This window comes from Palaemon carinicauda, chromosome 30, assembly GCF_036898095.1.
Source record: "Palaemon carinicauda isolate YSFRI2023 chromosome 30, ASM3689809v2, whole genome shotgun sequence".
Lineage (NCBI taxonomy): Eukaryota > Metazoa > Arthropoda > Malacostraca > Decapoda > Palaemonidae > Palaemon > Palaemon carinicauda.
The window spans coordinates 78810051-78833243 of NC_090754.1; the positions used below are offsets into that span (position 1 = coordinate 78810051).

Genomic DNA, 23193 nt, shown 5'->3' on the forward strand with positions numbered 1-23193 from the left:
ATTTCAAGTGGCAGATTAGGGAGTCTGAGTCAGTGTGGTTGGCGGCCATTTTGTGGACATATCCGAAGCGTAAGCTGCCCTATCTATATATATTCTTGTTCCCTATAGAATTTGTGATATTTTGGTATATTTTTACCTGCATAAATATCATATTATATATTAAATATATGTATTTTTTTACGAAATTTCTAAGTACTCAAAAAATTACCTTTAGATATGGCCCCTGCTATAAATGTAATTTACAAAATAATGAAGATTTTTTTACATATTTCTATTTTAGGATAACATATGTTTATTCCCTAAAAAAATTAGCCACTTCCTATTTCATTTGGGTACCCAAAAAAATTCATGAAATTTGGACAAATTTTTTTGGCCAAAAAAAGTTACCCTTTTTTTCTCATTTCAGATCTTCACCTCCATGGGTCTGACTTCATCCAAAATACATCAAGATGTGTCCTAAACATTCAAGAATCAATTCCTAAAAGGATTTGTGTATATATGTATAAACTTTTTTTTTAAGAATTTTTATGTCAGGTCTTTTTTTTTCTACTTAAATTTTTAAAATATTTATAATAAATAGTTTTTCTGCAGATGAGTAGTATTTATCTTTACAGTTGTTTTAAGCATTCATTGAAGATTTTTTTGGCAAAAGAAAAAAGGAGGTTACTGCAAAAACTGATTTTTCAAGAATTTTTTTTGGCGTCGGGGTCGTTCGCGTCCGAGTATACCCTTAAAGGGGTGTCCGAGGAGCGTACCTATCCAGGGTTAACATTGACTTGCATTTTCTGCATAAAAGAATTTAGTGACATGGAATATTCATCAAATATCCATTTGTGATGAAGAGCAAATTTTCATCAAAAATAATTTTGCACTAATATTTTTTCACTTTATTTTTCCATATTTCATGAAGGCAAAAGAACCTATCTGCAACAAATTATATTTATTATTATGCAACAATCAGTATAAGAGGTGTCATTTTTTAGTCTTTGGAAGCCCTCCCCAAAGTTAGGTTTTTCTTTCATCAAAACTTACTTTTTTTTTTCTTTTTTAAGTCTTGTAAAATAATTTAATTAATAAAATGTAAATGTCAAAATAAGCATTTGGGGCTAAAATGGATGTAATTTTTTATTCCTGGTGTAATCTTAATTATAAATATCATATATCATACATGAATAAATTATTGCCCTAAATCCAGCTGGCCTTTTTTTATTGCTGGTGTAATCTAAATTCTAAAAATCATTATCATATATAAATAAAATGTATTGCCATAAATCCAGCTGGCCTTTTTTTTATTCCTGGGGTAATCTAAATTCTAAAAATAATTTATTACATTTAAACAGAATATATTACCCTAAATCCAGCAGGCCACATTAATTTGTATGAGGTAACTCTTCAAATACCTCACATATTCAACTAATCCAAATATCACAGAAAAATTGAAAATTAAAACATTCAATGACTACTGTAGTTATCATTGACAAACAAGACAATGCCTTACTGTAAGCTGAGCATTAAAGCTGGCCTGTTGCGTTTGAACTGGACGAGGAGCTGGTGCTGTGGGTACCCTAAATTCCCCACCGTCGCCTCCAGATCCAACGACTACTTTTACTCTGGTTACACCATCAATGTTGGCTACTGGTGCCTTAGATGCCGGATCCTGACCAGGAACAACCGAGTTTGCATTCAACGATGAAGAAGGATTCAAGAGGGGCAGCTCATTGTTTCCGTCCATCTGTGAGGAGAAAAATCAGTTTCGCGTTGTTTATCCTAACTCAGGAAATCAATATCATGAAATTTACATATCACAAAAAAATTCCCTCTTCACATCTGAGCAACTCTTGATTGTCATTATCAAAATATTTTAATAAAACTTGGGTGTTAGTGTAGAATAATCATATAGCTGACTGAAAGGATCACACTTAGTTTAGAAATTACACTTGTTTACTATTCTCTTGATATGACTAAACTCCTTAAAATACTTACAATGACATTTTAGGGATATCTTTATTCAATAAATATATCTCCATTAAATAGATACACTAACTAAAATCTGTTTAATCACCCACACACCTACATAAGTTAAACTCAACTGGCAGTATATTTTGCCTTCATCAATGTTCAAGAAGCACATGTCTTTTAACGAAACATTCAACAATCCCTTAGAACATTTAAATTGTTACTTCCCTAGAAACTTTCCCTTACCCTCTTTAGCAGAGCTCCAGCCAAATTTCTTGATTCACCTGTGACTAAGCTGTCCCATCTTGCCGACATCTTTTTCGCTTAATCCAGAAAACCTTCAAGTTACAGATTCATCTTTCTCATTGCCCATACTAACATCTGGCATTCAATGCTTTTGGCCTATATATACTCTCAGTGTATTCCAGTTAACATTCCATTTTAATTTCTCTCTCTTAAGGAGAGCATTTGACAAAAAAAATAAAATAAAATTTTTCAAGGAGAGCATTTGACAAAAAAATAAAATAAAATTTCCTACGATATTTCACATACAAACTCGTACACCTTTTGTCTATATTCTTCATAAAAAATGGAAATGAAAGCTAAACAAATTGTCTACTAAACTAGATTTTTTAAAATTGTTCCCAAAAAAATTCTGGGATTAATTTATCCAAGAAATTGATCCAAGATTTTCCATGAATTGAAAAATATTTGTATAAAACAGAATAATGATAAAACAGAAAAATCACTCAACTACTTTATTTTCTTATCTAATATTTGTCTACCACATAAATTTCAGCTCTTAGGTTGCAAGTTATAGCAGATTTTCTTTAAGAATTTTAGGGTGGTGGAGTTACCAGTGGAAGGTCAGGGAGCCAAAGAAAATATGAATACTAAACTTTTCCCTGTCCATAAACTAACCCATGCCCAAAATTTCAAACTGATTCATGCAAAAACACAGATGTTATTAGGAAACGATTTTTTCAAATGCTCCCCTTAAAATATTTTTCCATACTTTTACCATTCTGTACAGCTATTGTCACAGTCTACAAGTTATTATAACTACCCTTGATTCACACTCCATTACCAAACAAAAGATAAGACATATTTCTTCCATGCATCTTTTCTCCTCTTCCAGAAAGAATTTAAACCCAATCAAGACAGAGCACACTTCTCCCATCTAGATAATCTCACAAAAAAGTTTCAATTACATCATATAACCTTTCATTTACCTCTACAGACTATCTTTTTCACAATATTTCATTAACACCTTAAGCAAATTATCACATTTGTCTTCATTTTATTAAAAACTGTCTTGTTTATTGTACAAAATGCTTCCTTTTTAACTCAAAACTGCTTCCTAACCAATACTTTATACAAATTTCTTGAACTGACTAAAACCATACTGTCTCATTCCTATCATACATTCTCTTTCCCAACTTATTCTTCAATAAAATGCATTCCAAATATCTTGCCAATTGTACTGCCAACAAAAAATTTTCAATTACCCTCTTTAACCACACAAAGTTTTCTCCATATTATCCATGTCCCAATTTCACTAATGAAAAATTTACTTTAAAACCCTATATTTACAACAGTCAATGTTCTTAGGGACCCATTTCAACATTGCAGAACCATTCATACTCAAAGTGGTCTAAACTTACCAATTATACCAAAATCAGTGCCACAAGGCTAAGCAAACCATTTCATCCAATACCCAAACTCAGCAATACATAATAATTCTAACAGATATTTCTTGCTATAACATAATAACAAATACTTGTTATTACAGCACAGAATTATTTCTCACTAAACTTGAACTCAACCATACAATTTTGCAACTTATTAATTTCCAACATTTGTAACCATTTTAGCCTACAAATCAATTCTCAAAATTTTAGTTAACTATACACTCAAAAACTTACCTCAACCACAGAATCTGGAATTAGCTTCTTTGCCGAGGCAGGCTTACAACGGTCCTTGGGAGACTTAGCTGCCAGGGGATTGCGGCCGACTGATTGGGATATTGGGCTACGTATACCCACAGGGCTATGGGCACCTACACTGGCTACCCTACAATTACGAGGGCTTTTTGTATTTCCTGGACTGCGATTTACTCCACACAACCCTTGACCTCTGCTTGATGCTGGACTTCTCAACCCACCTGTTCCACGACCACAAACATGACCACACGAGCATGAATCATTTGGTTTGGCCAAAATAACTCTTGCCATTGAAAGAAGCTGTTGTAACATGCCTGACAAATTTTCTACAGAAACAGGTTTTTGCTCTGACAAAAGTTCACTTCCATTTTTTTGAGTATTTTCATTTCCAGGCGATAGGTTTTTAACTTCTGCAGTTCCAGCTGACATTAGTCCAACTGATGACACAGTGGGAGTGGAAAGACCTGCAACTATCTGGCTATTTGAATTTACACTTCTTGTTGGGCTGATACTCAAACTCTCTTTCGAAGAAGTTACACTGGATGGGCTCTCAACTTTTTCATCTTCTGTTACATAGACAAATTCATACTCCAAGCTCACTTTCTTGTTCTGGCCAAACTGAAATGTTATTTTCATTAGTAAAATAAATTTTTGAATATACTTACCCGATAATCATGTAGCTGTCAACTCCGTTGCCCGACAGAATTCTACGGAAGGGATACGCCAGCGATCGCTATACAAGAGGGGGGTGTACTCACAAGCGCCACCTGTGGCCAGGTACTGCAGTACTTCTTGTTGACACCACCTCAATTTTTCCTCGGTCCACTGGTTCTATGGGGAGGAAGGGTGGGTCAATTAAATCATGATTATCGGGTAAGTATATTCAAAAATTTATTTTACTAATGAAAATAACATTTTTCAATATTAATCTTACCCGATAATCATGTAGCTGATTCACACCCAGGGAGGTGGGTGAAAACCAGTGTACATGTATATCAAGAAGCTAAGTATCCCGTATTTCATATTATCAGTTATTCAAAATAACAATGAAATTATAAGTACCTGGTAAGGAAGTCGACTTGAGCCATTACTCTGCCTTAAATAAGTTCGTCTTCCTTACTGAGCGCAGCGTTCCTCTTAGGAGGCTGAACAACTCTAAGGTGCTGAAGTATCAAGGGCTGCAACCCATACTAAAGGACCTCATCACAACCTTTAACCTCGGCGCTTCTCAAGAAAGAATTGACCACCCGCCAAATCAACAAGGATGTGGAAGGCTTCTTAGCCGACCGTACAACCCATAAAAAGTATTCAAGAGAAAGGTTAAAAGGTTATGGGATTATGGGAATGTAGTGGCTGAGCCCCCGCCTACTACTGCATTCGTTGCTACGAATGGTCCCAGGGTGTAGCAGTACTCGTAAAGAGACTGGACATCTTTGAGATAGAATGATGCGAACACTGACTTGCTTCTCCAATAGGTTGCATCCATAACACTCTGCAGAGAACGGTTCTGTTTGAAGGCCACTGAAGTAGCCACAGCTCTCACTTCATGTGTCCTTACCTTCAGCAAAGCAAGGTCTTCTTCCTTCAGATGAGAATGTGCTTCCCTAATCAGAAGCCTGAATAGTAAGAAACTGAGTTCTTAGACCTTGGAAAAGAAGGCTTCTTGATAGCACACCATAAGGCTTCTGATTGTCCTCGTAAAGGTTAAGACCTTTTTAGATAGTACCTAAGAGCTCTAACTGGGCAAAGTACTCTCTCCAGTTCATTCCCCACCAAGTTGGACAGGCTTGGGATCTCGAACGACTTAGGCCAAGGACGTGAAGGAAGCTCATTTAGCAAAAACCGAGCTGCAAGGAACATGTAGCCGTTTCAGATGTGAAAACTATGATCCTGTTGAAGGCGTGGATCTCACTTACTCTTTTAGCTGTTGTCAAGCACACGAGGAAAAGTTTTTAATGTGAGGTCCTAAAAAGAGGCTGATTAGAGAGGTTCAAATCTTGATGACATAAGGAACCTTAGGACCACGTCTAGATTCCAGCCTAGAGTGGACAACCGACGTTCCTTTGAGGTCTCAAAAGACCTAGGGAGGTTCTGTAGATCTTTGTTGGTGGAAAGATCCAAGCCTCTGTGGCGGAAAACCGCTGCCAACATACTTCTGTAACCCTTGATCGTAGGAGCTGAAAGGGATCTTACTTTCCTTAGATGTAACAGGAAGTCAGCAATCTGGGTTACAGTGGTACTGGTTGAGGAAACTGCATTGGTCTTGTACCAGCTTCGGAAGACTTCCCCTTGAGACTGATAGACTGAGAGTGGATGTTCTCCTTGCTCTGGCAATCGCTCTGGCTGCCTCCTTCGAAAAGCCCCTAGCTCTTGAGAGTCTTTCGAAAGTCTGAAGGCAGTCAGACAAAGAGCATGGAGGTTTGGGTGTACCTTCTTTACGTGAGGTTGACGTAGAAGGTTCACTCCTAGAGGAAGAGTCCTGGGAATGTCGACCAGCCATTGCAGTACCTCTATGAACCATTCTCTCGCGGGCCAGAGCGGAGCCAACCAACGTCAGCCGTGTCCCTTTGCGAGAGGAGAACTTCTGAAGTACCCTGTTGACAATCTTGAACGGCGGGAATGCATACAGGTCGAGATGGGACCAATCCAGCAGAAAAGCATCCACGTGAACTGCTGCTGGGTCTGGAATCGGAGAACAATACAACAGGAGTCTCTAGGTTATCGAGGTAGCGAACAGATCTATGGTTGGCTGACCCCACAGGGCCCAAAGTCTGCTGCAAACATTCTTGTGAAGGGTCCACTCTGTGGGGATGACCTGACCCTTCCGGCTGAGGCGATCTGCCATGACATTCATACCGCCCTGAATGAACCTCGTTACCAGCGTGAGCTTTCGATCTTTTGACCAGATGAGGAGGTCCCTTGCGATCTAGAACAACTTCCACGAAAGAGTCCCTCCCTGCTTGGAGATGTAAGCCAGGGCTGTGGTGTTGTCAGAGTCCACCTCCACCACCTTGTTAAGCTGGAGGGACTTGAAGTTTATCAAGGCCAGAAGAACCGCCAACAACTCCTTGCAATTGATGTGAAGTGTCCTTTGCTCCTGATTCCATGTTCCCGAGCATTCCTGTCCGTCCAAAGTCGCACCCCAGCCCGTGTCTGATGCGTCCGAGAGGAGACGGCGGTCGGGTTTCTGACAGCCAAAGATAGACTTCCTTGAGAAGAAAGCTGTTCTTACACCACGCGAGAGAAGACCTCCTCTCTTCGGAAACAGGAACTGAGACCGTCTCTAGCGTCATGTCCTTTATCCAGTGAGCAGCTAGATGATACTGAAGGGGGCGGAGGTGGAGTCTCCCTAACACGATGAACAGGGCCAGCGATGAAAGTGTCCCTGTTAGACTCATCCACTACCTGACTGAGCATCGGTTCCTTCTCAGCATGCTCTGGATGCATTCTAGGGCTTGGAAGATCCTTGGGGCCGACGGAAAAGCCCGAAAAGCTCGACTCTGAAGATCCATACCCAGGTAGACAATGGTCTGGGATGGGACGAGCTGGGACTCCTCAAAATTGACCAGGAGGCCCAGTTCCTTGGTCAGATCCATAGTCCATCTGAGAATCTCCAGACAGCGACGACTTGTGGGAGCTCTTAAAAGCCAGTCGTCTGACGGAGCCGGACACAAGATCATGGTACTGCTGCACAGTCTGTGAACTGTCAACCATGGGGAAGCGAGGAAGTACAGTGACAACCCGAAGCTGTCTAGACTGTCTGGGTCGTACAGACAACTCCTTATCGGGTTGCTGAGGTTGCCGCACTGCGTCACAACAAGTCACTTCTGCTGGTTGTTGAACGTCTTCCCAGTGACACACTGACTCCGTAAACAAAAAATCCTCTAACAAGGACTAAGCTTGGACTGCATGTCTTGCAACACAGCTCAAGGTCTATGGGAGCAGGTGTGGTAACAGACGGGGTTAGCGACTGAAGTGGAACCATTACCTTCCCTGGAAGCATGTTATGCTTAAATAAAAGTCCATAGGAGGCTACGCAGCTAAAGGCTCCTCTCCAAATGACAGAGTCCTCAAGGGAATATCAGAAGGAGGGAGAAAAGCACTTTCTCATCTACAGGGACCATATCCGAGAAAAGCTAAGTTCTCTCAGTGAGGGTTTCACTGGTGCAAAAGCAGCAGACTAGAAGGCAACGTTATGAAACTGCTTGACAGTCTAGTGAGTTGGCAACAACCAAAGATGTGTGACTGAGAAGCATGCGGTAAGGTATGCAGAGCATGCTGTATGCAGAGCATGCTGTATGCAGAGCATGCTGTATGTAGAGCATGCTGTAAGGTAAGCAGAGCATGTTGCATGGCGTGTAACATTTCTCAGAAATTCCATGACCAGTGCTAGATTGAGTAATATCGCATTACTGTCCATTGAAAGTGCACGTGCCGAGGGAATTGATTTAGACTGTTTTGTTGATGAATTTGATAGCCGGCATGAAAATCGTAGAATTAAGCTGCACTAAATATACGTACTATAATCTACTTCACCTCAGGAAAGGGAAACTCGCCCTGTTGGCAACACTGCATTACTTCATGCATGCTTGCATGGGGTTTTAATATCAACATAATATTTACATTACATTCATAACTCATGATTCATTTTTGTTTTGAAGATATTTTTGCCATATTTTTGCGATTTTGTTAAAAATATATTGCAAGGAATACATATATATGTTTTACAAATGCAAGTTATGAAAGTAATGAGGTGTTATTATTGTCATTTGTTATTTCAAAGTTGAATGGGAAGAGGCTCAAGCTGAGGAGAAAGTGGCAGATGCATGCGTTGAGGTGGCTGACTCATAGCATGAGGTTCCTGCCTCAAGAGTTGCGCTTGCCTCAAGGGTTGAGGTAGCTGCGCAGAGAGAGGCTCTTGACTCACGAGTTGAGGTTCTTGAGGTGTGAGCTGCGAGAGTTGAGGTGGCGGCTGCGCAGAACGCGGCTCCTGTCTCACGAGTTGAGGTTCTTGAGGTGTGAGCTGCGAGAGTTGAGGTAGCGGCTGCGCAGAACGCAGTTCCTGTCTCACGAGTTGAGGTTCTTGAGGTGCTAGCCTCAAGAGTTGAGGCTCTCGCCTTGAGGAAAGTTGAGGTAGCAGCTGCGAGAGCTGAGGTGGCTGCCTCAAGGATGGTAGAGGTTGTCGTACCTCAAGAGGTTGTTGCCTCGAAGATGGTCTAACTGCAAGAAACTCTTGCCTCAAAGGAAGAGGAGGATGTAAGGCATAAGACTCCTGTTCCCATTGTTGAGGTTGCCTTAAGGAAGGTGGAGGTTGCTGCACAACGCTGGTAACTGGCAACTCCCAACGCGGTAGCTCACGCATGGAGGTAGCTTGAGGAACCTCAACTTCGTACGTCTGGCAGACTGGACTGCGGTGAGGAGGAGCGTTCGCAGGAGGAGGTGTATTAACCTTCTCTGCCTGAAACTCCTGCATCAACACCGCAAGCTGAGACTGCATTGTCTGCAGTATAGACCACTAGAGTTTAAGAAAGACAACAACAAACGGAGCTACTGTCCGTTGAGACTGAGGGTCTAAAACAGCTGGTGCGGCAACAGACGGAGCTACTGCCTGTTGCGATACCACCTTGCCTCTCTGGGAGGTGTGCAGTTGTCGTACTGCAGCAAGTCCGAACTGACCCAGGGCTAATGGCTACACCTAGGAGTTGGACTTGTGCGGAAGGGACCGACTTGCACTAAAAGCTGCAAGATTTGGTCCATGGTTTCTGCGAGAAACCTCTTCCGCAGACGAGGAATAAAAGGGCTCTCTCGTCTTTGTGTGGGTGGGGTGATCACGTCGGCAACGTGTGTAGATACACCCGAAACCACGGAGGGAAAACGTCTGTTCGTCGATCAAGGCCTGCTGAACCCATAAGTCCTTCGACATTACTTCTCCCCTGGGCTTGGGAGCTTGTAAGAGGTCCCAGACTAGGCGAACAACTGGCACGAACAGACGAACCCTCGAACGCAACACTGTAACACTTTGCACTTATCACTTATCAATTTTGATTTTCTGTTTGCACTTATTTCACTGAACTCGAAACTTTAAGTGGTTTGTACCTGAAACACGCAATTCTATCCTTCCTTAAAAGTTAGTAATTGCGAAAACAGAATTACAATGTAACAGAAAAATCTAATGAAAGATAAATAATTCAGTGGCTGGAAAGAGACTAAACACTAGATCAAATAAACTACGTTTAAAATCTCTCACCGCATAAAGCTTGAGAACAAGAATAAAACTCTAGAAACGTTTACCTTCTTCCCCTAAAGAGACTAGGGAGAAGAGCAAAAACGATAACAACGTTACTCGCTTGAACGAAACGTTTATCCTCCTCTCTCTCCCTCCGTCTCTATATCTCTCTCTCTCTCTCTCTTGACTTAGAACCTGAGAAAAGAGCCCAATCATATATATCGTTAAAACATATTATTGTTAAAGGAAAAAAAAAAAACTGAAAGATTTCCCAAATAAAAAGTTCCTTTATTAGAATTAAAACCATTAAGCTAAGAAAGAATGTACAAAACGCTAGAAACGGTTAACTCTTACTGCAACGTGACACCGTGAAAATTCTCTCTCTATCGTAACGATAGAGCGCAAGTTGAACGTTCTGAATGTCAACAACTGCAGAGACAAAACAAAACGTTAGTTCAACTTTGAAAACAGTACGAGACTATCAAAGAAATTCTTTCAAAAACATTAAAATAGCATAATATGTTAACAGGTAAAACCGAAATGACGGGCTCAATGTTAATTAACTTCGGTAACAAGAAAAGACCGCCTACTATTAGGAAAGGTCGAATATAAACAAATATAAAAATTAATTTTAATAAGTTTATAATAAAAGGAAGTTAATCGAAGAGGCCTATAAAAGGCGGAGAGAAATAAAATAAATCTATAACTTTTGTTAAGCAAAATTAAGAAAGAGAGTCTATACTCTCTTAGACACCAACACTTCCGTCTAAGGGAAGGGTCGGCCATTTAAAAGTGAAAGAGAGTTCATACTCTCTTCGTCACCATAATTAATCAAATTAATTCCAAAAGCTAGCTAAGCTAATGATAAAACTTCCTGAATAGCGAAAGCTAAACTCTAGAGCAAATACATCACCAAATCGTGAGCAAAAAACTCCAGAATCAACAGCGTATCCAAGTAGGTCTAGCCGGAGGCACGACAGAGGAAAAATTGAGGTGGTGTCAACAAGAAGTACTGCAGTACCTGGCCACAGGTGGCGCTTGTGAGTACACCCCCCTCTTGTATAGCGATCGCTGGCGTATCCCTTCCGTAGAATTCTGTCGGGCAACGGAGTTGACAGCTACATGATTATCGGGTAAGATTAATATTGAAAAAACAAAATTTATAAACATTACAAATTTGAAGGCAATTTTTATTTTTCCTAACAATAAAACCCTGTAGCTATTTATTGAGGATTATCTTTTAGAGAAGCTGGAAGACTAGCCATTAAGTTAGCGAGGCTAGAGAGGGGTAGCAAGGGCTGCCGGATCCCTCTCACTAACACACCAGTGAATCCGAGTCACTTTTTGATTGCAAGCAAGACTTATGGGGATAGATAATGGTAGGACAATTTGTATAAATAGCTACAGGTTTATATTGTTAGGAAAAATACAAATTACTTTCAAATTTGTTATTTGTTCCAACACTCTTCAAACCTTACACTATTTATTGAGGATGACTAGCCCATTAGGAGAGTGGAAGTCCGACCACTGGCTTGGCCATTGACCCGGGGTTTTCACGTACAGGCTTGACATGTAACCGAAAAAACCCTGACACCTCATTAAAAACTTCATGCAATACACGGATAGCAGAATGAGCAAACTGTTGATATCGTTTCCTAATACCAAGCTCCCTGGGAGTATTATGGATGTATACAAGTGTAAAATCTATACTAGGTTACACAAAGGAAATGGTTATTACCTGCAGACAGGTTTGGCCGCATGCAGAGGACCCATAGTGCTGTTCTCCAAGAAAGGGGAAGATGATACAAAGAAAGAGCGAGTCATTCTTACACATTTATCCATGCCCTCAACCATCTGTTACTTATCCATCAAGGAGCCTGGAGCATTCTAACCCACTTGTTGTGCAGCTACCACAGGACCAATGAAGAATGTCGTTATGTTCCTGTGAGTCACAACTTGCAGGTAGTGGGCGGTGAAGGTCGTCTGACGCTTTTCCACACCAGCTTGTAATACCTGAGCCACAGAGAAGTTACGTTTAAACGCCAAGGATGTGCTTATATGCCCTTGACGTCATGAGCTCTAAGTCGAAAAGCAGGAGGGTCGGGATTCACTGCATGGTCAATGACCCTGGGAATTCATGCTGATATGGTGTTCTTTGTGACCCTCCTCTTGACCTTTCGCATACTAACAATAAGTGCCGACAGTCGGGGGCCAGCTACTGCAGTGCATGTACTGTAATACCTCAAACTCCTCACTGGGCAAAGTAACAGTTGATCTGGATCATCGGTTATTGAACGAAGACTCCAAATCCGAAAGGCCCCGAATCTAGGATCCGTTACTCCCGGATTTGGAGTTTAAGGAGGTAACAGTGGGAATATCCACAGGGTTGGAATTCCCCCGGCAGAGCATGACCCTCGGAGAAAACGGTTTTGTGCATCTATCCAAGACTGCATCGTGTCTTTTAAGGATGTACTTGACCTACAGGGAAACTGTCTGGTGGAGTAGAAACTCCAATGCTTTGACTTCCGATCTCAAAAGATCTTCAGACTGCTACATGACATCTCTTTATGCAAGTCCTCCGAGACTGCAAAGTGAAACACTGCTCCCAGCAAGTGATCAAGCCAGGAGCAGGCCTGAATAGCGGGCATAGCTGCCACCTCCATATTCTGTACCTCAGCTACTGAAAAGATGGAGGGGAAGTTAGTTCACTTGTCAATAGGTACACTGGATACAAAGGTTGGCAATGTCAGAATCAATAGGTAATGGGCTATGATGGGCTCAGGGCTCAGATGAGCGCATAAGTTGATATAAAAAATATTTTTGCGCGATAGCACCAAAAGGAGGAGGAGGATTCACTCACTTTGAGTAAGTTTCTCTGGTCCAAAGACTTATGCGTTAAACAAGTATAGTGATGTCATCAGGCATGGGCACAGCGGCATATTTAGTGAAGTCATCACGCATGGACACCAGTGGCGCATACAGACATGTCGGCTTGAAAACATATCTAGGCTGAGTCAGGTATGGACAAAACATGCAGAATTAGTGAATATGTTGTAGTCACCATTGATTTCCAAGCAGTTTCCTTCCAAGGAGAAGACACAATAGGTTCATAGCAGCTCATAGCAACTTGGTCTGACCAATGTTGCAGTTGTGGATACAACCAATCTCAATACATTGTAATGAGGAAGTTCTGGGACAAGTCCAGAGAATTCTTAAAGATGCAGTGTCGAGGACCCTTGGGGACACGAGGCAAGCCTGGCTCAAGAGCAGCAGAAGGATAAAATATCCTCCAACAGGTCTGCCTCTGTATGGGGGGTGGGAGAAATGACAGTCTCGACTCTAGAATTCCACGTAAGGAAACAGGAGACTTATGACACATTTATGGGAGTTATCTCCAAAAGCGAACAGTCAACCCTGGATAATATTAACCAAGTAGGGCTCAACACACATTACACTAGTGGGAGGCAAGGGAGATTTATGTTGACGAGGACCGAATAGGCTGAATTATTCTCGAGCCAATAACGTTCGTTACATTTCTAAGCGAAGTTTGGTATTTCAGAAATATGGAACGTTATCTTTTCCTCACTGGGCTATTTTCCCTGCTGACCCCTTGGCCCTGTATAATCAGGGACCAAGGATACTGGAATTGGATCTGACTCAGAGAGTACAGCGGCCGTAGCAAAGGGATCTGTCACAAGCATCAACTTGAGATTACTAGGGCCAAGATCAATATTAGGTGATAATACATACTGTATGAAAATTATGATCATCAATAATTCATAATTAAGGCTGTTGTCCTCTGTAACTAAAGCCTCAGAAGGCTTAAGATATGAAGGAGCAGCAGGAGGGGGGATATCTTTCGATGCAGAAAAGAGCTTACGCTTCTTACCAGTACTGGAAGAAGACAAGGAAGGAGAACGATTTCTCTTAGCTCGTTTCTTGCGTCGAGAAAGAAATCTCTCCCACTGGGAGGACAGCAATCAAAGATGAGTGAAGCCTAGCAGCAGCCTCACATAACACTGCCCAGCAGTTGGGTTGTTATGGTAACCAATCATGGTGCAACAGAGCCCTTTTTCTTTTATTATTGTCAGGCCGTAGAAAACAGAACTAGGAGTAACCCGTCAAAAAGTCTTGGAACTTTGTATCTGCGTAAGAAAAAATTGTATTTGTAAAAAGTTATGAAAAAGACATGAAAAATATGAATATCAAATCTTAATTTCTACACAAAATGTTCTTTCTATTTGTGTGTTTAAGTGTAAATGCATCTTTTTGCATGATGTCTTCTTTGATTAGCAACTACAGCTGAAAAATATAATCAAGAAATATTCCTAAATTGAGGTTTATAGTATGAGTTCAAAAGAGAGGCACCAATATAAATAAGATAATTCCTCTAACAGGCAACACAGTTTTTATACAAAATAATAAGATAAGAGACAACAAAGCTTTATAAAGCTTAATAATTATTGTCTGTAAAAAGAAAAAGGTCTCAAGATATATGAAATTTGGTTTAGCCACCTAAACTCAACTCTACCCAAAATTCATAGCTTAACATAACAAATTTAAGTAATTTGTATTTTTCCTAGTATACAAACCTGGAGCTATTTATAGGGGTATACTTGCGGCGTAGCTGAAAGACGAGCCATGATAATTTTAGTGAGGGATAACTACCCCATCCGCTAGTTAGCGGGTGGGGGGTGGGGTACACTGGCTACCCCGCTCACTCACACCTCTCGGCTGAGTAACCACTTTGCTTTATGGCAGGACTTCTCGGGGGACAGGGTGGCGGGTCAATTTGTATAAATAGCCCCAGGTTTGTATACTAGGAAAAATACAAATTACTTACATATTTCTCATTTGTTCCGGCGTAAATACACACTCTCCACTATTTATAGGGGTGACTTACTCTTAGGAGGGAGCAAGTCCTCACCAACTGGCATTGGTCATGACCCGGGGTCCTCTCTATTTTGATCTGTGATTGATAGTATACGAGACCCTACCCTCGCTAAAATCAAGTGCCGATATGAGGTAATGCACTAATAGCGGCCTGTAGAAGCTTGTGTGTGAGAGGAACTAACAGTGTGGCTTGTCTTTAACATAGGAACTCGAGTACAAAACCTATTGTTATTAAGAATTACCCAATTCGCTTCCACAGGTACTGGGGACGTAAAGTATTATTAATTACTTAGCACGCACAAGGGAAATTAATCTTACATGCAGCGAGGTAAGGTCAGTTATGCTGAGGCTTGCGAAGCTGTTTTCCCAGAGGGGAGAAGGTGAAAGGAAGAAAGGAGCCAGTCATTCTGACTCATTCACCCCAGACTAATCCAGGTAACCTCAGCCCTCAACCCTCTTCTATTTGATCATCCAGGTGCCTGAGATGTTTACACCATTTGTTGCGCGACCACCACAGGACAAATAGAAAAGGTCTACATCTTTGCAAGTAGTGGGCCGTGAAGGTCGAGTGACTCTTCCACATACCCCTAAAAGTATCTGCGCCACAGAGTAGTTTCTTGAACATCAGGGACGTAGCAACGCCACTGATATTACAAGATCTGGGTCTTAGGATGGAGGAGGGTCTAGATTGAGAGCAACCCCAATAGCCTTCCGATCCCAGAGGGGAAGGAAATCCTTGTGATCCTCCTCTTGACGTTCCCCATGCTGGTCAACAGTGCCGACAAACGGGGGCGAGCTGGTGTCGTTCTTTTAAGGTAACACCAGACTCCTCATTGGGTAAAAACCTCAGTTGATGGTCTTCGGTTACTGAACGAAGACTCAATCCGAAATGGGCTGCACCTAGGGTACAGCATGCTCGTATTTTGAGTCTTGGCAATCAACTCAGGGACGCCGCTGAGGAATACTTCTCCCCGTCTCCTAGAGTAGGAGACATCAGAAGATGGATCATACAACACAATAACTCTCTTGGTCAAAGCCCAAGTAAGTAGAAAGGGCCGTGTTCCATATAAGGAAGCGATCAGCTGCTTGGCATAAAGGTTCGTAGAGAGGGTCCTTCAGGGACTTTAGGACACGAACCGCGTTTACTTGTATAAGTAAAGGCATCGATAGGAGAGAATCCCCTTCCACGACATCAGTCACATAGGACCGAACACTTCGCCTGGAAGATCGATGCTGAAAAGTGTCTGAGGTGCCTAGACCTCTTTTCTGCAACTCGTTGCAAGAGGCCTCTCTGAGATAGGTAGTGTAGGACCATCCCAGGCGTGAAGTCGAAGTAAAGCTATGTCTTAGGAAAGTGTTAGCATGTGGCTGCTTGGGAGATCGTGTCGTGGAGGAAGATCCCTCGGAACTCCGTCGGGAGCAGCAGAAGGTCCGGGAACCATTCTGCGGGATGCCATAGCGAAGCTATTGGAGTCATTGATAAGATCTTGCTTATCCTGACTTGGTTGAGGACTTTCTCACCAGACCGAATGGGGAAAATAAAAAAAAGCACACCTCTAGGCCGCCCCACCAATCTTGGAATACATCTTGTTCGAGGGCCTGGTGTTCCAGGACTGGGGAACGGTCGAGCGGGAGCCTGAAGTTCAGGGCCGTTGCGAGCGGTCATGTTCAGATTATCTGCAAGCACATTCCTGTACCAGGAATGACACGAGCGGATGGGGGCACCTAGTTGTCCTCTGTCCATCTGAGCCTTCCTACTGCTAGATGGTTCTCTAAGAGAGGTGAATGCTGGTACTTTTCTGAATCTGGCCAACGGACGAGGATGGAATAGTGCGGCATATGCGGGCCACCCCTCTTTGGATGCATTAAAGAGAGCATCAGATACAGAAGTAGACGAGAAAATAGGCCTCTTTGCAGAAGCTCTCATCTGCCACCCACCATCCGCGGTTCATCCAGCGGTGGGGAGGAGGATTGCATAGAAATAAACACATCCCGAGGTGATGTCCAGATGTGTAACTATTTGCATGTTCTTGCAATGAAGGGGAACAGCCTGTCCTCCCTCCAACTGCCACCAATCTAGTGTGGTTGGCCGAATAAAATCGATACCAAACGGTAAACCAGTTAATCAGTACAGCTTATGTTATAAGGGCGAATCTCCATAGAGATCGCCTTTCGGAGAGGAGACTGTACGGTAATTACCGAACGAATCCAACCAACCCCAAGAAGAGATTGAGACATATCTGCAATTTATTATTGGATGGGTAATAAGCATAAGTCTAATACAGAGTAGTAACACTGAACTGTGAGCATGACAAGATACATATGTAGCTCGAAAAGGGTGAAGTCTCGTATGTGGGGGTTTGCTTCAAGAAGACCAGACATAAATGCCATCGACCGCTTACCCGAAGGAGTTGCCATCGAACACTTTCTCGCTAGCGAGAAAACTACCATCTAATTCAGGCATGGCCTGCCAGAGGAAAGGGACTCGAATGTAAAGAATTTTTCAATCCCTGCTAATTTCCATCTGCTAACCTAACCACTCGAAGTGGGAGGGTGGAGGGAAGATGATGGTGGTTCGTTTGAAAACAAAAGGATCGGTGCTGGCGAGACCAGCCTAGCAGACATAGTAATCAGCTGGGAGTGTAGAGTGACATATTAAGTCACGCTTTTGGAAGACCCTTCCCGTAGAGAGGGAGGGAGGTCGACCATAGAGCTTTCAGAAAAAACTTAGGATCGCGAAAAATTCGGAGCAACGAGAACCTAGGGGTTCAGAATCTATTTGTGAATACCTTTCTCGCGACCCTAAGGGATTTTGTGACGAGAACCCACAGGAACTCTGTGGAAAATATTAAACGAATATAGTTAAAGAAAAATACAAATTATTTTATTTTTATGCCTGTATGTATTTTTAATGTATTTTTATATTTTGGTCCTTCAACTTGTCTAACGATAATCCTTTTTTTTGCAGCACACCCTACTCCCTGTAGGGTTTGAAGGGGAAACCAGAGTTAAAGACAACAGAAGTACTGTACTGTACAAGAATAGGTTTCTTCATCAAGAAAAGAAAACACATACTGTAGACATTCATGTTGACATAAATTCCAAAGTGTGAGGGATTTGACCTGAATTGCTGTGAAATAGCCCAGCCAGTGGACTGTGGGAACGTATGTATATCAGATATACAGTACTATGGGTATCCTGTTAACCCATAGAATTGTTGGAGTGAATGTTATAAACTACAGTGAACTCATCAATGATGAAGTGAAACAAATTTAGACATTCCTTAAAGATGTTAGTTTGCTGTATAAATTGGGAATAGTATCTTTTATGTGAAAGAAAAGACTTACACTGAATTTTTGCTTGTGTGTGACTTTAAAATCAAGAGGGGCCTCAAAAAATTATCATAAATGACCTCACCTCTTATCCATTTTTATGGATGTAGAATAACCATGACATACGTACTGTGTATCACTGAGGATTCAAATTATTTTGTTGTCTTGTTAACTATTAGAGGGTTGTTTCCTATGAGGCTCTGCCATGGATATATCTAGGTCTCTGTTTATGTAATTTGAAGATTTAATTTTCTTCAAATTAAACTGTAGAAATGATATAGTTTCTTTGTTTCGTTTTCAAATAAATATTTTTTTGTTTTTATGAAGACTGAAATTTATTCCGGTTCCTTACACCATGATGTCCCTTTCTCGGCCACTGTTTTTCAATCTTTCCAATAAGTCATTTATCATAATTTTTTCCTTCCACACTGTCTTGTTGTCAGTATAAAAAAAAATTCTTTCCCTTTCACCTAATGTTCTGATATTTTTTCCCAAGTTTAAAACTATCTTACCTAAAGAATATAGAGCTATATCTATTAATGCTGCTAACTTCTCAGAAATGAATCAACGATCATCTTACGCATTTATTCAGCAAGCCCAAGGCAAGGGAAGACAAAAAGGAACTAAAGTTCTAGCTGGGTCCCCTTGCCCAGTATAAATCAAGGGGTGGTGCCCAGAGCTCTGTTTTCTTGACCTGTTACTAAGGTTTTTGGGTATTCCACCATTGTATATTTGTTGTGTAGTAAACGTTGGGTTGTGGTCAGCATTCGGACACTAGGCAGTTCGGGTGCTACCTCTGGCCACAGTCCGCAAACCACTAAACCTCTGTCGTTGATTCCTGATGGAATCTTTAGGAATCGTGTTCGTGAACCCATCGGGGTTCACAAGACCAGAACCCAATGGAACTGTATAATAGTTACCTGTAGGGAGACGGAAACCCCTAGCCAGCAGGCATCCCTCAGGGTTTTTGCGCGTGACGAGAGTAAGAAGACTCTCTGTCATAAGAGTAAAACTCTTGATGACGATGGTCACGCACGTAAAGTTGGCCGGGCGCACGCGAACCGAGGTGGTTCCGTGCGTGCAAACACTTAGCGCGACAAGAGTTCAAAAGCTCTCTGTCATAAGAGTAAAACTATTGATGATGATTGTCATGCGCATAGTTTTGGTTGCACACACTGAGATGGTTATGCGCGCGACGAGAGTTTGAAAATCTCTGTCATAGGAGTAAAACTCTTGCGCAAGTGAACACTTCCCGCGACAAGTTCGAAAACACTCTGTCATAAGAGTAAAACTCTTGCGCACGCGAATTTCGCGTGACGAGAGTTCGAAAACTCTGTCATAAGAGTAAAATTCTTACACGTGCACCAAGATGGTCGCATGCAAGCGCAAACCAAAACGGTTGAGCACGCATATATAAAATAATTGTTCGCGTTTTAAGCTGTTCGCGCACTTCAACAGTGCTGATTGACCTCACCTAGTTGTTCACGCGCACAGTGTTGGTTGCATGCGTAGGATAGGTTGCGTGTATAAGGTTGGTTGCACGCGCGCAAGCTCTCAGCGCGACGAGAGTCCGAAAACTCTCTCTTGTAAGAGTAAAACTCTAGGCGCTTAGGAGAGAACTCATTGCTATGATCACCCGAAGGTTCACGGTAGCGTAAATTGTGAGAGCGAACGCTCAACACAACGAGACTCCGAAAACTCTCTGTCATACGAGTAAGACTCATAATGAATAGGGTCACGAGAACCCGAAGGTTCAACATGTACTGTGTTGCGAGACCCCGAAGGGTCAGCGCAACGAGAAACCTAAGTTTCCCTGTCACGAAACACCAAAGTTTCAGAGTGACTAAAGTTACAAGAGCCAAAGGGTTCAGTGTAACTAAAGTTACGAGACCAAGAAGGGTCACCGTAACGAGGAACCAAAGTTCCTCTGTCACAAGACCCGGAAGGGTCAGCGTGACTGATGGCACGAGGTCCCGAAGGCTCAACTTTGCCATTGATACGAGAGCCAGAAGATTCATCGTAACTGAAACCCGGAGGTTTCGAGTCATGTGAGCTCGAAGGATCAGCGCAACGGAGCCCCGAAGGACTCCTACTGTCATGAGAACTGGCAGGACCATCATGACGAGAGCCCGAAGGCTCACCATCACACTAGCCCAAAGAGTGATTCGTCACGAGATCCCGAAGGGCCAATGTGAGGAGAACCAGCAGGTTCAAAAAGACGTTTCCTCACAGTACAAGGAGGAGAACATCCAGGATGGAGAGAAGTTACAAACCCTTCCACCCTACGAACCTCCGGAGAGGAACGTTCAGCAGACTCCGCCCGAGGGGGAGACTGATCCAGATCTAAAGATAACTCCTCCGCAGGGTAGATTTGTTCTCCCGAAAGAGAACGACGCTTAAGATAAGGCTTTCGCTCCACCCCTGGAGGAGAACCATAAGCGTAAGGGGGGGACCACCGATGCCCAGAGGTGGTTTTCTCTCGAGAACGAGTGACTCGTTCCCCTACAGGGGAACCTGATGGATCGGCAAACTCCTACAAGATTTCTCTCGCGAACGAGAAAAAAGTTCTCCTGAAGGAGATAGCCTAAGACAACCTTTCTCCCAGCTCTATGGGAAAAAAGCGTAGGCGTAATAATCTCTCTCTCGCAAACAAGAGAGAAGTCCTCCCGAAGGAGGACATCGCCTAAGACAACCTTTCTCCCAGCTCTATGGGAAAAAAGCGTAGGCGTAATAATACTGTATCTCTCGCAAACGAGAGAGAAGTTCCCCTCGAAGGAGGAACAAGCCTTAGACTTGCTTTTCCCCAGCTCAATGGGAAGAAGCAAAACTCGTAGAGCTGTCTGCAATTCTTCCCAAAAGAGGGAAGGTTGCTGAATGGCTGAAGTGGGGAAGCTCTCCTTCAGAAGGGGGTGCAACCAAACTCCTGGGAAAGTTAACGCCCCCTCGTAAGGGAAGGTTCTCCAACCCCTGGAGGCGAACCTCCTGGCAGCAAACTATGCTTCCCATCAACAAGCCTTGTTCAAGTTGAAGATTGACAACGAGTGCTACCTCGTAACGTGGGCAGCTCACGAGCTACCCCATGAAGCGCAGGATAATAAACTGAGCAGCCGAAGCCATCGGCCTTTTGTTCTACATCACTGCTACCAGTAGAAAAGAAAATAAAAGTTGTGATTAATTACAATTCATGCTCCGTTGCACAACATGAACTATTCGAGGAAAAAGTCAACTTCCTTGTAAGATAATTCCTTGAAAGAGAGCTGAACTGTTATAAACATTAACTCAAGTAATGAAACAAACAAACGGGAGTGTTGAGGACCTGCCGACTACCAACGCAGGGGAGGCGGCAAGGTAGGGGAGTAGTATCAACACAATGACAACTCCCTTACGGCGGAGACCACCGGATACGTTGTCAACAGTAATTGTCAACAGTAATTAAAGTTACAAGTATCTAACAATATGAAAGTATATTTCCATTTATACATATATACACACATATATATGTATAAGATAAATGAAAACACACACAACAGAAAAAAAAAAAAAAAAAAAATCAAGGAAGTCTTTGCAGGAGAGAACGGCAGCATGTCCGTTCTCTACCGAGCCAAAAAGTAAAGGGGTTACTCAGTCGAGAGGTGTGAGTGAGCAAGGTAGCCAGTCTACCCCAGCCCCCACCCGCTAACTAGCGGATGTGGTAGTTATCCCTCACTAAAATTATCATGACTCCTCTTTAAGCTATGCCGAAAGTATACCTATTATAAATAGCGGAGGGTTTGTATTTACGCCGAAACAACTACATTTCGAATAACAAAAGTTCATGCTAGGTCTACTTAACTAGTCTTGGAATCTAACTATATTCATTAAGTGAAAAGGGGAATCAGAATAATTTCCAACATATATGAATTGACGACTAGTTTCCAACAGATTAACTTTGAATACACATTCAAATGAATTTTTTAACTCACGTCCTATTTTTAAAAGGCCATGTTATCCAATTTTTTAATATAATCTTGGATATTTCTATGATTTCACAGGCAAATGGATCCAGTATGTATTTTATCAGCAAATGACTAAAGATTGTTTGTATAAATACAAAAATAATTAACACTACTATATTTCTCAAGACATTCCTAAAAGGACAAAGTGCCTTAGGTATATTAAACTACTATTACTACCCTTTAACCAAATTGAACAAAACCTTGCATAAGGATGGCTATCTTTTATATCAAAGCTTAGATACTTTTAAATAAAGCAAGTTAGTCCTTTTCTTACCATCAAGTACAATTCACCCACAGTGATGCCACCAACTGAGCTAAGAACCCAGCCCTTACGTATCTTGTCTATGAACTTGTCCACATCTGCTGTTGAAGGTTTTTCTTCAGAGTCCAGATCTTTTTCTTCCTCTTCAGGTTCTGGTGTGCCTACTAAAACCCTGTCTTCAGGTGCAAGCTCTCCCTAATAAATATCAATTACATAATAATGATATCAAAAAAAGGACACCCTTTTGAAATACTATAAAAGATTTATATATATTCTCTCACATAAGAAAATCATAAATCCCTCTGTGTAAAAACGGAGCGTTAATCTAAAAAACAAATGACTTTGTTAGATTAGTACTGATATGGCAATACAATAATAAAACCAGACAAATTAATCCATGTTTAGAAACATGCAATTAATGAAAACTATGTTTACTATTCAATAATGACTACCCGATATACAGAGCGAGCTTGAACTGTATAGAGCTCACACTCTCTCAGGGATTCACGAAATTATTCATTCTGAATTCAGGATATTTTATAACCTCTAGTCTTATAATTGGCACGCTATAAAGTACTACCCCAAG

The 23193-nt window shown here is 41.8% G+C and overlaps 1 protein-coding gene across 1 annotated transcript in view; it reads right to left on the minus strand.

Moving 5' to 3' along the window:
* The window catches only part of crm (cramped chromatin regulator), a 118425-nt gene that overhangs the window by 26190 nt on the left and 69042 nt on the right, over positions 1–23193 (minus strand). Inside the window, exons 10-12 of the mRNA XM_068354111.1 lie at positions 22620–22802; positions 3882–4517; positions 1499–1732 (exon numbers count right to left, since the gene is read on the minus strand). Coding sequence (XP_068210212.1) covers positions 1499–1732; positions 3882–4517; positions 22620–22802 — 1053 coding nt within the window. The remainder of the gene's footprint in view (positions 1–1498; positions 1733–3881; positions 4518–22619; positions 22803–23193) is intronic.